The 17,428-nt window shown below is 41.2% G+C and overlaps 1 protein-coding gene across 1 annotated transcript in view; it reads left to right on the top strand.

Moving 5' to 3' along the window:
- The window catches only part of LOC136881161 (kinesin-like protein CG14535), a 195,978-nt gene that overhangs the window by 22,820 nt on the left and 155,730 nt on the right, over window positions 1-17,428 (top strand). Inside the window, exon 3 of the mRNA XM_067153824.2 lies at window positions 7,514-7,682. Within this exon, the coding sequence (XP_067009925.2) occupies window positions 7,514-7,682 (169 nt within the window). The remainder of the gene's footprint in view (window positions 1-7,513; window positions 7,683-17,428) is intronic.

The following is a 17,428-nucleotide window of genomic DNA, read 5'->3' as shown; positions in this document are numbered from 1 at the left end:
GGAGAGGAAAGGTCTGGCAGTGAAAAGGAAGTGGCCGCGACCTTGATTGACTTACATCCCCAGTATTAGTCTGGTGAGAAAATTGAAAACCACGGAAGACCAGCTTCAGGGCTTACTTTAATAATAAAAATAATAAGCATAAAAAGAATAGAGAAAGAACATTTAATTACAAATGTACTGATAGACATTCATCTCGTTACCACAAGACACAGTATATTAAAGTTCAATCAACATCAACGATAACCAGTTCAGAAAGAAAGAGAATAGAAGCTTTCGAAATGTGGTGTTACAGTAGAATTCTGATGAGGAGATGGGTAGACCGAATCATAAACGAAGAGATACTGAATCGAATTGGTGAGAGGAGATCGATTTGGATAAGTTTGACCACAATGGGAGATAGAATGATAAGAGACATCTTAAGACACCCAGGACTTATTCAGTTGCTTTTTGTGGGGAGTGTAGGCGTTAAGAACGGTAGGGATAGACCAAGGCGTGAATATGATGAGCAGATTAGAGCAGATGTAGTTAAGTAGAAATGAAAAGGAAAGGGTGGCAAGGAAAGCAACATCAAACCGGTCTAATATAGACAACATTGACAGTCTAAACTGAACACATTTTAATGTACATGTATTAATACCTGGTGAATTATTTTTCTCTACTTATTTCCTCCCATACATATAACGGAAATAAGTGAATTTAAATGGCGTATGGCTGTTAGTGCCGGGAGTGTCCGAGGACAAGTTCGGCTCGCCAGATGCAGGTATTTTGAGTTGACACTCGTAGGCGACCTGCGCGTCGTGATGAGGATGAAATGATGACATACACCCAGCCCCCGTGTCAGCGAAATTAACCAATAATGGTTAACATTCCCTACCCCACCGGGAATCGAACCCGGGTTTCCTGTGGCCAAAGGCCAGCACGCTAACCATTTAGCCATGGAGCCAGACACACACAACGGTAAATGATAGTTACGAAGTCTGCGATGATGCTGTCCCTAATACACTTGAGGTCTTGAAATATAGAATGTTGCGAGAACTTTGGACAGTTCTTCGCGCGCCGAACAGATGGCCTTGAATAACAAACTGACGGCTGCCGTAGCATTCACGATATTTATCTGTCTTCATAAATGTTCTATATCGTTTTACTGAGACGGGCTGAGTATCTCAGACGGTGGAGCGCTGGCCTTCTGGCCCTAACTTGGCAGCTTCGATCCTAGCACAGTTCGGTCGTATTTGAAGATGCTGAAATACGTCAACCTCGTGTCGGTAGATTTATTGGCAGTTAACCCGCCATCGGTATCGTTGTCCGCACTTACGCGAGAGGTAGCGTGTATAGGAGCTCCCTAACATCGGCTTGGTATATGATTTTAGTTCTTATACGAGCTCTTCTCGGCAGTTTGAATAAATTATACTAGTATTTGGTTATTTAGTATATATACTTACATATTTGCATATATCCACAATTGTTTATTACCTAAATACTTGCTGCTACAATTTCGACACGTACACTGTTTTCGTTCTTTTAGAAGGTAATTATAATTTTGTTTTAACAGACTGGTTTTATGTTAACTATTTATATAAATTGACATAACTATTACTAAATATTATGAAAAGTAACAAAAATCCTTGGCATTACAAATACTTATTACAGTACAAAACAAATGTTAACATGATTTGTAAACCTCATTGTTTTGAGTCATTGTCCTGTTCACTCATTTCTTTCAACTTCTTGCGAAAAACATTCACTGCATACCACTTTTGTTAGTCCAGTGTGCTCTTTGCACGTTGAGCGTTTGCACGCATCACAGCGAGCTGACGTAAATCGGTTTTTCGATCTGGGAGTAGGTACATCTTGGTTTCCGCCCGGAACGTCTGAAAATATATACAGTAAACACCATAGATTTTTTTGTAATTATTATAAACAAGTTTTACAAAGTGTCCAATTAGATACTTGTAAAAATGTGGAAGTGAGAACTGTTAGCAATACTTACCTGGGGCTGCTGGTGTCGCATTTCTGACGGGAAGTTCTTGTCGAAAGATATTTTTGATGGAATTTCTGAGACCAATTGACAGAATATCGACTAAAGCACTTCTCAACAGACGTGGCTTTACGATTTCCAGGGCAAGATTCTTCAATCCAGCTCAAAATAAGAGATTCACTAGGCCTATTAGCCATATAATTTCACTGTGATACTGTTTACTAAAACATTACACTAGCACGGAATGCGCAAAAACTGTGACGCCAAACGTATCGAGGCTAGAATGCTCCTAACACTGCCTGTGACGCGACCGGTATCGTAGCGAGGCGCGGACTAACACTCCAGACAGAACGCACTTCCCCCACTCCTCCACGTGACACGTGTGCGTGAATCATTGCGTAACGTAGGAAAACATGTGACTCATAAACTCATTTGAGAATACCTGGAGTTTGAAAAGTTTGAGTCTTAAACCAAAAAACTTTTCTTAATAAGGAATGTTTTTGTTAGGGACTACCTAACAACGATACCGATGGCGGGTTAAAAGAACTGATGCGGGACAAAATTCTGGCACCTCGGTATGTCCGGAAACCACAAGAATAGATAGTGTGACGCAAAGAATTAACATCATTATCTCTTGATTGAGTTGCTAAGACTGATTTCTATCGTTTATTTCAAAACTAACCGTACTGTCAGCAGCCCTGAAGAGAGTTTTCCGTGGTTTCCCAATTTCCCTCCTCCCAAATGCTGGCTGTACCTTAATTAAGGCCATGGCTCTTCCTTCACGATCCTAGCCGTTTACTATCCCATCGTCTCAATAATAATAATAATAATAATAATAATAATAATAATAATAATAATAATAATAATAATAATAATAATAATAATTGTTGTTGATGATGATGATGATGATGATGATGATGATGCTAAAATTAAATGACGTCTGTTTGATCTCCGAAATCATACCACGTCTGGCCATCCGCCACATGACTATGATATATTTCAAAATATGGCTTGGAAACATATTATTTCCCAAATTCTTACAAAAACTTACAATGTGATGGTGTCTGTTTATTTCTCGCTCAATAACGCCAAGACTACTGGAATAATTGAGCTGACATTTGGTATGGACATATCTCGTATACTCAGCTCAAACACAGACTAATTTAAAGTGGCGGCCATTACGATGTAGGTATTTTCTGAACTTCCGCGTGCTTTATCCGCTAAAATCCGAAACATTGGGCAGATGGTTTGTCCCATCAAAAAGTGAAGCTCAGCAGGTGTATTTAAAATGTAAATTTTCATGTGCATTTTCTTTGTGGCTCTAATGGTTCTGCAACAAATTACACTTTAACTTGCTAAAGTGCGCGTTCAACAAAACACTGTCGTTAACTGTAGAGTTATTGGTCTGGACTGCTGTCACCTACGTCCACAAGGTGGCATTACCCGTCACGACGAGCAAACAAATGTAATGTATTATTTGTTTACTTTAAAGTAAATGTAAACGGGAATGAGCATTCGACTAAATTCGTCACTGATTTGAATTAAGGGCAGTCGCCCAGGCGGCAGATGCCCTATCAGTTGTCTTTTCTTAAATGTTTTCAAAGAAGTTGGAAATTTATCGGACATGCCCTCGATAATTTATTCCAATCCCTCACTCCCCGTCCTATAAATGAATATTTGCCCCAATTTGTCCTCTCGAATTCCAACTTCATCTTCATATTATGACCATTCCAAGCCGTCTCTCCACTGACAGCCCCGAACTGTTTAACTGAGCAGCTCGCCTGCTTATTCCCAAGTCTTCTCATTCCAAAGTTTGAAATATTTTTGCAACACTCCTTGTTTGACGGAAATCACCCAGAACAAATCGTGCTTCTTTCCTGTGGAAATTTTCCAGTTCTCGTGTCAAGTAATCCTGTTGTGGGTCCTATACACTGGAATCATACTCTAATTAGGGTCTTACAAGTGACTTACCGCCCTCTCCTTTACATTCGTATTACAAACTCTAAACACTCTCATAATCATGTGAAGAGATATATCATCTTACTTACAATCTCGTTGCAACTCCACTCATTGTCCGTTTGTCTCCCAACTATGTGGTGTTTGCTCGCTTTGCGGGTTGCTTGTCGACGGGTTCCGATGGCCTACAGACACAAACCGAAATTGAAAATCCTGTGACCTTTAAAATTTTACGTCCCCCTTTAAAATTTATCTTTATTATTGGATACATTTACTTCACATCTGGCCGGGCTGAGTGACTCAGACGGTTAAGGCGCTGGCCTTCTAACCCAAACTTGGCAGGTTCGATCCTGGCTCAGTCCGGTGGTATTTTAAGGTGCTCAAATACGACAACCTCGTGTCGGTAGATTTACTGGCACGTTAAAGAACTCCTGCGGGACTAAATTCCGGCACCTCGGCGTCTCCGAAGACCGGAACAGTAGTTAGTGGGACGCAAAGCAAATAATATTATTATTATTATTATTATTATTATTATTATTATTATTATTATTATTATTATTATTATTATTATTATTATTATTATTTCACATCTGCTGAAAGAGATCCAAACTTATCTAGTAAATGAATTAGGGAATGTGTTGGATCTCTTTTAAACAAGTTACCACGTCAAGGGACGGCAGATTTTTGAAGGTGGCAAAGAAGTCCATTCCACACTCCATGTCGAACGATGTCGTCATGTAAATATCTCTAATGACACATTTCGTGTGTGTCTGACAAAATTAATTAAAACTCAGCTGTATATTGCTCAAGACGGAGATGTTTTATCCTGCCATCTGGTTGATTAAAACGGAACATTAAACTTGACATGGAGGCAAGCTGCATGGTGTCAAATACAAATGTCTGCACACAGTAGCTGAGGCCAATATTATTATATTTATTATTATTATTATTATTATTATTATTATTATTATTATTATTATTATTATTATTATTATTATTATTATTATTATTATTATTATTATTATTATTATTATTATTATGGCAGCGCATTGGCCTCTCACCGCTGCGTTCCATGGTTCAAACCCCGGTCAGTCCATGTGAGATTTGTGCTGGAAAAAAGGGGAGGCGCGACAGGTTTTTCTCCGGGTACTCCGGTTTTCCCTGTCATTTTTCATTCCAGCAACACTCTCCACTATCATTTCATTTAATCTGTCAGTCATTAATCATTGCCCCAGAGGAGTGCGATAGGCTTCGGCAGCCGACACAATTCCCGTCCTCGCCGGTAGATGGGGCTTCATTCATTCCATTCCTGACCCGAGCGAATGACTGGAAAAAGGCTCTGGATTTTCATTATTAAGGGAATGTATTATCTAAAACGATCTGTGAAACTATTCTGACCTTTTAGAGACGTTATTTGTTTAACGTGTCATTAATTCATCCCACTGGACGATGAGATGGTCATTCTCATTCTTGAGAAAGCTGGTGGGCTGTGCACGGAAGCACATCTATATCCAGTTAAACACGTCATCTGATGCGAACTGATGTCCACGTGAGCTCTTTAAAGATATGAAAATTGGTATGGAGAGAGATCTTGGTTGTGGGAAGGTTATTCACGAATTTCCACACCCAAATCTCTGAAGCGTATTCCTGACAGAGTTGGCCGTGTGTGGACGGGCATTATTATGAAGAAGCATGATGTCGTACGAAAACATGTCCCGCTTATGGTACGCCTCAGTTTCTCTATGATGTCCTCATAGCGATGTGCGTTGATTGTTGCCCCATTCTCGAACTGAAGGAAGTTGACATCGGTTTATGTCAAACGACGAATTCTGACTCAGTACAGTTGTGGCTCTGTCGACAGCTCGACAGCATTTTAAAGGATGAATTGACCGTCTTGTCACACAGTAACAATTCTAGTGATTACGTTTTAGGTGCGGCATGCTCTACTATAATAACTTCTTGGGAGATGACCCGTTGACTGTAGTTTACAAAAGAGACATCATCTGGATCCGAACGCGTTATTTTTGGAGAAGGATGACAATGATTAAGAAACTTCTGAGAATGCGTACGTTATGGCCTACCAAGTACCTGTGAACTCTGACCGCGTGCTAACATATTCACATGGTTCTGCTGTTGCGAATATCAAGCTGCTCGCCCTTAGGACTGCTAATTAACCTGCAACTGGCTGTCGAGCACCTGTGGAATGCACTCCATCTCCCTTTGACGGGCGCCATGCCCGAGAGGCGGACATTATGGACTGCTACTCCTCAGCTGCCTCTATCGCTCATATACAGCTGTTAATACTCTCCAAGTAATAATAATCATCCTGCTCCTTGACAGAATGCTCAGTGTACCCGGCTTAGGTTCAGAGAGCTCTCGGTTCGATACACGGCGAAGGCAGGGATTTTGACTACATTTCGTTATAACCTCCGTATCGGCGACTGCGTGGTTTTGTTCGTCTTAATACACACATCCTTAATGCGACACACCAGACAAGCACCACCACAGATACACGCACTAGTAATTGCATCACTACACTTAAAAGTAAGCCCCGGGACTTTCCCACTTCCTGTTTCAATGTTGAAGACATCTCTTAGCAGACAAAGAAAGGCTCCCCATACAACAAAAAATGTAAAATTAAGCAATTTTCTCAATTGTGCCGAAGGTTGAAGGGATACAGGCCGGGAAAGTTTTCAAATTGTAAGTCCTGGGGAGCTCTATAAAATAAAATAAAAAATGAAAACCATTTTCGGTCTAAATACAGTTCCGAAATCGCTCGTTTTCGTTTTTATTCAAGCAGACGGTTGAGGCACAAGCCTTCTGACCCCAACTTGGCAGGTTCGATCCTGGCTCAGTCCGGTGGTATTTGAAGGTGCTCAAATACACCAGCCTCATGTCTGTAGATTTACTGGGACATAAAAGAACTCATGCGGTACAAAATTTCGATACCCCGACGTCTACGAAAACCGTTAAAGTAGTTAGTGGGACTTAAATCAATTATTATTATTATTATTATTATTATTATATTCAAATCCTAGCCAAATTAACTTATTTACATAATTCTTTCTCTAATGTGTTCCATGGTTCAATACCCTCAGGCGTCTTTCTATTTTTTTAAAAAATGACCGCACTGAATGTAGTTATAAGGGTTTAAGCGAAACTCTGCATTGACACACACTAGCGCTCGTAGTGGTGCTGAAGTGAAACAATACATTGATTCACATTAGCGCTCGTAGTGGTAGAAAAAGCCAAACTGCTAATCTAATCGACCGGATAACGAGTATTAAGAAAAGGACTGTTATTTTTAGGAATAAATAAAGAATATATTCTCATAGTTTATTTTATTGACCTAAACTTTGTAACTCATACCCCTACGACGTCTTGAACATTGAATTGGTTGCCTGAAGGGCTACAACTGTGCATTTTTATGAAATTTAGTAATAGCGCTAATTTGGGATATTCAGTTCGAGTACATTTTTACCTCTTCCGTCATTTAAAATATTTTGTTGTAAAATGGCCCGATATTTTCTAAAGCATTTTGACCTGGTGTGATAATCACGATGACATGTTTGTTTTCAGGGCGGCGCAGAAGCTCAACCTTTCGACATCCCCTCAGCACAAGCACCGCACAGAAGATGTGGACGCGTCCTTCACAGAGTTCACTGCTGCCATACACCAGTCCCCTCCTCCTGTTCCACCCGCGTTACTGCGAAGGATCGGCGTCAGAGAGGTCACCGGCATCGGAAAGGTAGGACCTGAATGGCTCCTCATACAATTTCTCTCTTCCTGGGATAGAAAGTTGCCAATCTAATCTGTTCCTATCGTTGTCGTGATTTTCTTGTACCGTCACTAGCAGAGTTGATAGTTCAGCAGTATATACTTACTGCTTCTGTGGTGTAGTTGTTAGTGTGATTGCCTGCCAGCTCCAGAGGTTCGGGTTCGATTCCCGGATCTGCCACGAAATGTGATACGACGGCTGGAATGGGGTCCATTCATCCCCGGGGGGCCAACTGACGGTTAGTAGAGGGGTTCGATTCCCACCTCAGCCATCCTCGAAGTGGTTTTCTGTGGTTTCCCACTTATCCTCCAGGCACACCGCGGGATGGTACCTAACATAAAACCACAGCCGCTTCCTTCCAATTTCCCTGTCTATGCCTTACAATCTTCCAATTCCCCCACAAGTCCCCTGTTCAGCATAGTAGGAGGGCCCGACTTCGCGAGGTACTGGTCGTCCTCCCCTCTTACACTTGTGGGTGGAGGGGCGGTATAATAGCACCCACACTATCCCTTGTCTGTCATAAGAGGCAAATAAAAGAGGCCGAAGGGACTCTCAATTTGGGAGCGTGGTTTCGCGACCACGGTGTCCTTAGCTGAATCTTAGTATTGCTTCCACTTACTTGTGCCAGGCTCCTCATTTTCATCTTTCGTATCCGACCTTTCTTAGTGAACTCTTGTTCTTTTCCGACCCCGGCGCTATTAGAGCACTCGAACTCAGGGGAGTCTTCCATTTTCACGCCCTTCGTGATCCTTCTCTTTCTTTGGCCCATATCTTCATTTTTCTAAGTTTCGGAACCCTTTCATATTTTCTCTCTGATTAGTGTTATACAGAGGATGGCTACCTAGTTGTACTTCCTCTTAAAACAATAATCACCAACACCTCCCCAGTTGTATCCCTGACCCAAAGTCTCTTGCTCCACGACACTCCCTTGAGGCGGTAGAGGTTGGATCCCTCGGTGAATCCGAGGGAAAAACCAGCCCTGGAGGGTAAACGGATTAAGAAAGAAAGAAAGAAAGGCTAAGATGAAACGATGCCCACGTTTCCTGAATTGTGCCAACCCTAAAGTATAAGAGGAGGCCACGAGCCCTAACTTCGCCACTGATCAATAAATAAATAAATAAATAAATAAATAAATAAATAAATAAATAAATAAATAAATAAATAAATAAATAAATAAATAAAATTATTTAAGGAATATCGCGTTAGACAGTCCCTCTGGAGAGAAATATTCCAAGACCTCTATTCAAATTATTCGCTGACTATGGAGCATTAGTCACAGAGTTTCTGTGCTATGTGCTGAGAACGCAATTCGTTCATACAGTAAATGCTTCCTTCCATTTCTTCGTTGCAGCCGGTCTCGTCCATTTCTCATCTTTTTTTCTCTAAATCTTCACATTTTGTGAACCCCATCATGTGTTTCCGTTCTATTCCTCTCTTCCCCTCCACGGTGTTGAGAAGGAAAATTGCATGCCGTATCCTGCGGTCAATATATGTTCTTTCATTCATTGCACTTAGCAGTGATCTCTCTGAACACCTCAACATTTGATTTTCTCTCTGCCTTGTTTGCCCGCCTCCACACTCGCACCTCTGCTGCTTCCATTCTCCTTTCGTCCTGTTTCTCCAACGTCCAACTCTCTTTGCCGAATAACGAAATTCTCCGGTCCTGCATTTTTTAAACTAGTCCAGTATTTCCTTGTAATAATCAAAAAGTGTTTTCTTATAACATATGTTTTAAAATAAAATGTTGTTCAATACGCATTTCGATATCACATTTAATAGATACACTAAATGACTTAAGGAATCACCTAGCGGCGCATTCTTTTTTACAATGTCCTTACGTCGCACGAAAACTCTAGGAGTGAGAAGGAAGCGATCTCGGCCTTGATTAAGGTATACCCCTAGTATTTTCCTGCTGTGACAATAGGAAACCACGGAATACCATCATTTTTACTTTTCTGAATTTTGAAAGACAAGATTCAAAATGAAAGCCTGTCATTATTGTGATAGTTATTTTACAAGGTCTTGAGGATTCCCAGGAAAACACCTGAATCCATTCACTTGAGAGGATATTTCCTCGAACTTCCTTTCCACAAAATCCTCTTTCCCCGAATGACTCGTTCACACGAAGAAAATTATGTAAGTAATGCTTTATTATATAGTAACTTAATGGACAGTGACACTAATTTGTTGACAATGTTCTCCTTCTCTTCCTATTCTTCTTCTTGACTTTTTCGCAATTACTTGGGGACGACAATTTGTATGTATTTAGCCAAGGTTTACGGCCAGATGCCATTTATGAAACCAACTCTATGAGGAAGTATGTATTCACTCTAAGGTGTTTCTGTGATTGATTGTAGTGCGATACGTTCTGTATGAACAAGTGTGTTAAGACTTACACATACACACAGCCCCCCCCGCCGAGCTAGTGGAATTAATCACAGGCGATTAAAACCGCCGGTTGAGCCGGGAATCGAACCAATTTCTCTGACAATTGCCCTGAGGACTCAGACTGACTGTTTTCTCAACTTTCCAGGTTTAAATTAGATGGTGGTAGCAGAGTATAGTTGAATATTTAACTGTGTATGTAATAATAATTTTAATAATAATAATAATAATAATCGGTACGTAATTTTTGTACTGTAAATAAGGAAGTATTGATGTACCGGAGAGGTAATTTTACATGCATTTCATTTTTAACATTTGTTTTATGTTAATATGTAGGCTAGTTATTGTAAACACACATTTTTACATCTAATTCACTGTATTTAGTGTCGTAGTTACTTTCTGAGAAATATGAAAAATCACAAGTCTGTGTAGAAAATTTGAGTTGTGTCTATTATTATTATTATTATTATTATTAACGTAATTTTTGTACTGTACCTTAGTATAATGAGGTATTGATATACTAGATAGGTACTTTCATGTATTTTATTTTAACTTTGCTTAATATGTTGGCTAGTTATTGCGAATACATACATTTATACTTCTAATTCAGCACATTTGATGGAGTTGTTACTGCGGGTGAAAGGTTTTGTAACATCAAAACTTCATGTGAAGCGGAGGCTGCAGGAAAAACCTGAATCTGAAAGCTGGATGACGCACTGGAAAGCAGTTCACAGAATCAAAACCAGATGGCAGCAGCAAGCATTGAATGTTGTTGCTGCTGTCTTATCAATACACACTACGCAGATGCAATAGGAACGGTGACTGTAATGTGCCGTGAATCGGATCACTGTATCGATTCAGTAACGTGAACTAAATCAAATGAATCGATTCAGTAATATGAATCGAATATCCCATCACTACTTTTTTGCAGTGTCAGCAATTCTGCGGGGGAGGTGTCCCGCACGCATTTGCCTGACTTCCCGCTATACCTGTGACAGTAGAGTGCTGGGTGAATGAAGTAGGACAAACCTTGATTGGACAATCGAGATACCAGGTGTGACTTTTCTTTAGGAATTCTAAATGTTGACGCCCATTAAAGCCATGTTCAGCTGTGTCAAACAGATACTCTTCCGTCAAAACGGATCCGGAAATCAACTTGGCATAATTCACTAGTGAAATCAGTTGCCCGTACAAATAAGTAGAAGCAATTATAACCAAATTTTCATCTCCGTTATAATCTTAATTTCATGTGCTTTGAAACTGACAAATATTTGAATACGTCTACACGAACTTCATTGTGACACACATATTTCAAAACCCTATCGTTTTGCACTGGTATTGATTTGAGCTGAAGTCTAGCCTTAGGTTTGCATCGAATGTGTCAGACGTTCCAAATGTAACTTCGCCATTGACTGTTATTCAGCTTATGTTACAAAATAGTGATGGACGAATGAACACTCACCTCGTGCAACGGTATAAATTGAAATTTTCGGGAAGGCCAAAGACCAGTAAGGACACCATTCATGTCTAGTAACGTAAGGCAGCGCCTTGACTTATATCATGTATGCAATTCCTACGACAACGTTGCATCGCGGGCTGCATAACTTCCGTTTTGTGTTGTATGCGTATCCGCAGAAAATAAATCAAAGACCTTTCCGAACAACAATGTACACTGACTGACAGAGCAAATGCAACACCAAGAAGGAGTGGTTCGAAAGGGATGAAAGTTGGGGAAAAAACAGAGACGGCACGGACGAATAATTGATGTTTATTTCAAACCGATATGCAGGTTACACAATGCGCACGGCATCGACTCAGTAGGATGTAGGACCACCGCGAGCGGCGATGCACGCAGAAACACGTCGAGGTACAGAGTCAATAAGAGTGCGGATGGTGTCCTGAGGGATGGTTCTCCATTCTCTGTCAACCATTTGCCACAGTTGGTCGTCTGTACGAGGCTGGGGCAGAGTTTGCAAACGGCGTCCAATGAGATCCCACACGTGTTCGATTGGTGAGAGATCCGGAGAGTACGCTGGCCACGGAAGCATCTGTACACCTCGTAGAGCCTGTTGGGAGATGCGAGCAGTGTGTGGGCGGGCATTATCCTGCTGAAACAGAGCATTGGGCAGCCCCTGAAGGTACGGGAGTGCCACCGGCCGCAGCACATGCTGCACGTAGCGGTGGGCATTTAACGTGCCTTGAATACGCACTAGAGGTGACGTGGAATCATACGCAATAGCGCCCCAAACCATGATGCCGCGTTGTCTAGCGGTAGGGCGCTCCACAGTTACTGCCGGATTTGACCTTTCTCCACGCCGACGCCACACTCGTCTGCGGTGACTATCACTGACAGAACAGAAGCGTGACTCATCGGAGAACACGACGTTCCGCCATTCCCTCATCCAAGTCGCTCTAGCCCGGCACCATGCCAGGCGTGCACGTCTATGCTGTGGAGTCAATGGTAGTCTTCTGAGCGGACGCCGGGAGTGCAGGCCTCCTTCAACCAATCGACAGGAAATTGTTCTGGTCGATATTGCAACAGCCAGGGTGTCTTGCACATGCTGAAGAATGGCGGTTGACGTGGCGTGCGGGGCTGCCACCGCTTGGCGGCGGATGCGCCGATCCTCGCGTGCTGACGTCACTCGGCCTGCGCCTGGACCCCTCGCACGTGCCACATGTCCCTGCGCCAACCATCTTCGCCACAGGCGCTGCACCGTGGACACATCCCTATGGGTATCGGCTGCGATTTGACGAAGCGACCAACCTGCCCTTCTCAGCCCGATCACCATACCCCTCGTAAAGTCGTCTGTCTGCTGGAAATGCCTCCGTTGACGGCGGCCTGGCATTCTTAGCTATACACGTGTCCTGTGGCACACGACAACACGTTCTACAATGACTGTCGGCTGAGAAATCACGGTACGAAGTGGGCCATTCGCCAACGCCGTGTCCCATTTATCGTTCGCTACGTGCGCAGCACAGCGGCGCATTTCACATCATGAGCATACCTCAGTGACGTCAGTCTACCCTGCAATTGGCATAAAGTTCTGACCACTCCTTCTTGGTGTTGCATTTGCTCTGTCAGTCAGTGTATTTAATAGCATCGATATAGTGCTTTCTATATTTGAAGGTGCTTCTTATAATCCTTTTTATTCTTCTTTAGCACACTTACCGTACTTATGTTAAATACAGTCCACTCTGACGCATCGTGTGGGCTGCTTGTTACATCTGAGGCATTTAGGCATGGGAATGATTATACCGCTTTATATCCCCTTAAAATCACCACCGCCATCACCACCGCGACGTAACATTCATTTATACCCTTGTCTGAGCGTTGGTATCCATTACTAACTACCTAGACTACTTGAAAAAAGACAGGTCACAAATAAATGCATATCAGTACAATCATAGAAATTATCCAAATTATTCCATTGACATTCTTGAACAGTTTGGAAAACTAACTTCAAAGAAATACAACCGCATACTTCATAAGTCCACATTGTAAGAAAATGTAATTGTCATAGTCACAAGAGTTGGGGCCGAGTGGGAGTGTGTCTGCCTTCTCATCAAGATAGCAGTGGCTCGAAACTCAGCCAAGGCATGTGGATGCCGTTCAATAGTATCCAGCTTATTTAAAAGTAATTTAACGTTTCTATCTTCCTCCCCTTTATTGGATGCCCTACTGCTTGTGTGGTTTCATTCGGCAAGCAACTTTGCTGCTGTGTTTACCTCAATGCATCTCACGTCTGTTATATTAAAGTATATTTTGAATTTAATAGATTTCCTACTAGAAAATGTGGCGGGTGGTTAGTTATTTTATTATTATTCTCTCACTCCAACATCCGAAGAATGCCTCGAGGTAGCAGGCAAAGAGTGCTGCTTATATAGGGCCAGTTGGACAGGGTAGGTACGGGGGAAATCATGAGACATGGTTACTAGAAACTCCAAGAACGTCCATGAGGAGTGTAGAGTCGATGACGTCATCCAGGTTTGAGGTCGGTACTCGGCTGACAGCAGTCCCGTAGCTGTGGCAGTGTGCGGATGTCAAACATCGGAAAAAGACGAATGCGGCGAAGGTGAGTCGAGAATGTTACGAAAGTTTACATTCCTAGAAAAAGCAATCTCTTTCAATAACATGTACCATACAACGTTTTCAAATGTATTTTGATAGTCTGTTGGCAAGAAGTGGTTCTTCTTCCATAAAACAAGGAGTCTCATGGAAAAGCCTGAAATCACGTGATTTGAGCGAGTTGGGGGATTAACCAAATGGGTGTCACATATATTGAAGCAAAAGAACAGTTAAAATATAAGAAACTTAGGAACCAAACATTATTCTCACAACCACTCAAACAAGGGGGCTCATAGCCATCTCTGCATTGTTACGATTCAAAACTCTCTATCTAGGTTGTTTTTCAATGTAACTGCATGAAATTTTGTAAACCAACAAAGGAGACCTTCTAATTGCGTTTACTGTCCATAAATTAATTTGTTTGGTAGTATGATGAATATATTTATGAAGAAAAATTATCCAATTTTTTATGATAACATCTCACAAAAACATGATTTCAGCAAAACTACTCATGATATTAGTTTTAATTTTGTTTTCTGAGTAGCAAACGACATGTAGCCGGGGAAAAACTAGTACGAATGGTGTGGGACTATTACTAAAATTTCTACATATTTTTAAGTTTCAGTTAGGTTAAAATTCTGATTTTTCCTTCATACATCTACCAATATTTCATTGATTTTCGGATTGTTTGTAATTATCTTAGTACATCCTCTAGAACCGGTATAAGGTAATGTACTTGCAACGTTTCATGGAATTTGAGCGGTAAATGTGAGAGTTATCATGTTTTTGTAAACAAATTAGCAACTTTCGGGGAATCTGCTTTAAAAGTAAAGCAAAAAATACTGTTTTCACACTTCATTAAAATGCTCCAGGAGAGTATATTGCGCCCTCCTTCTCGATGTTTTTGTTGTGCTGTTCGAGTCTCAGCCTTCTCCTTGTCCTGCTTGCCTCCTTGGTGGACTCACAAAGACGCTTTTCTGTTGACCTCACCCTTTCAAATTCAAGTTGACCCCGTGCACTCTTAGCACGTTTCCCAACACCAACATCCATATGTTTCAGTATTGATAATTTACTGCTATTCCCATCATTGAAAGAAGCTGCATCAGCAGCAGCAATTCTGACTATTTTCTGACCACTGTTACTGGTTATAAGACGATTTGGAACACGTTGTTGTTTTGTGATATAAGAATGCACGCAATATATTGTCTAAATAGAAATATTGAAAATGTATCATTTGGGATTTAAGGCACTCTGGCAGAAATAAGCTCTTCTGAGTGGCAAAAGACTACTGTTACAAAAATGTTTCAAAGTTTGGGGTGGGAAGACGTGGGAGAAAGGAGACCAGCTGCTCGACTGAGTGTTATGTTCCGAGTTGTCACTGGAGAGATGGCGTGGAATGACATTAGTAGACGAATAAGTTTGAGTGGTGTCTTTGAAAGTAGGAGAGTTCACAATATGAAGATAAAGTTGGAATTCAAGAGGATAAATTGGGTCAAATATTCGTTTATAGGAAGGGGAGTTAGGGATTGGAATGACCAAGAGAGATGTTCAATGAGTTTCCAATGTATTTGCAGTCATTTAAGAAAAGGCTAGGGAAACAACAGATAGGTAATCAGCCACCTGGGCGACTACCCGAAATGCAGATCAGTACTGATTGATTGATTGATTGATTGATTGATTGATTGATTGATTGATTGATTGATTGATTGATTGATTGATTGATTGATTGATTGATTGATGCTTTTATTTCTTCTTTCGACCATCACTGAAAATCGATGTTAGTACGACTTCAAACGAGTAAAGGAAAGAGACATGAAGTTGTATTTTCTAGGGAGTCAGTTGCATAACTGCTTTAAAAATGCAATCTGCATTCATGGGGTCCTTTTGCCCCCATTTCTCTTCTTGTTGTTTCTGTGCAATTCGCAGTGATAATTGTATTTTGATCAGTCTTTGGCTAATCGTTAATTCGTAATAATAGTTGGTCTCTTAAATACGTGACATAACCTTCTATTTCCAAAGTAGTTTTTATCAATGCATCAGTCAGTACTGTCGGCTGAGACCGCTTTGTTTTATTGAAACCCTTACTTTAAAATGTTCCTCACAGGCTTCATTCTATCCTTGTTTCTGGGACAACGTTCAAATCCCCGTTCCTTTACAATTTCAGGTATTTCCTCACTCCAGTTTTCGCTCATTCAACATTCAGTGCCAAGGCTAATACACAGTTGAACAATTAACGGCCAGCTGCTAAAAGTAAAATATAATGAAGTATAATTAACAATGTGAATAACACTACAACTTCTAGTGTAAACGATAAATGGTTAAAATGAGCATCAATATGCATGGAAATTTAAATTAGCGCACTGCATACATGGGTTCCTTCATGACCCCACTTGACGATAGTTTGGGTTTATAATTCTGATTTACAAAAAATTGGGATGAATAGGATCAGAAATTCCCTCTTCATGATGCGAGGACTAAAACCTACTATGTGCACTGCAGAGATGTTAAACTACATGTTGAGTAGATTTCAGTCTTTGTTAAACAGTATCATCATTCATCACTTGGACATGGACGTCAACATTGAAGAATGTGTTCGACATGTTGGTTATCCCAATGATTTGCTTGATTGCCATTCTTTCGACCCCTGAATACCATATTCGGGCACGTCTAGCGCAGAAATATCTGTACTTATTTTATTTTTAAAGTGTAAGAGACATGACTTTCTCCAGATTTGTCGGTCTCCCCTAGATATTCTCAACATGTGAAGCAGCACCGTAGTACTTCACGCCCTTGGCGCAACATTTAACGTCTTACCAGTAATAGACAGTGTAAAACTGCTCGGAGCAATCTCGCGAAGTAACACCAAAATCGCGCACAATATTCCTCCCAAGACGATTTTAATGTGGGTCTTGTCCTGAGCCCAATAAACTCTTCACCCTTGTATCTCCCTGGTGCGCCTTTCACCTCTAGTGACATTACCCTCTTGAGAGAGCCATGGAAAGCAAAACGCCATCTACCAACCAGAAGACAAGGTTATCAGTGTCCTTGAAATAGCCTTCTCCTTGGAATTACAAAAAATACTTCCAATTGTGCCCCTGCCTGAAAGTGAAATCACCATGGAGAACACAGAGTCCATAATAACCATTGGAATTCACTGCCTGGGCATCCCTCTCACAGGTGGAACATGTCCTATTTCAAAGCACGATGAAATTCTTTGAGCGCAGTTTAGACAGTCCAGCTATTAGCTTGCATTCGGGAGATAGTG

This window comes from Anabrus simplex, chromosome 9 (genome assembly GCF_040414725.1).
Source record: "Anabrus simplex isolate iqAnaSimp1 chromosome 9, ASM4041472v1, whole genome shotgun sequence".
NCBI classification, from domain to species: domain Eukaryota; kingdom Metazoa; phylum Arthropoda; class Insecta; order Orthoptera; family Tettigoniidae; genus Anabrus; species Anabrus simplex.
This window is presented reverse-complemented; position numbering and strand designations above follow the sequence as displayed.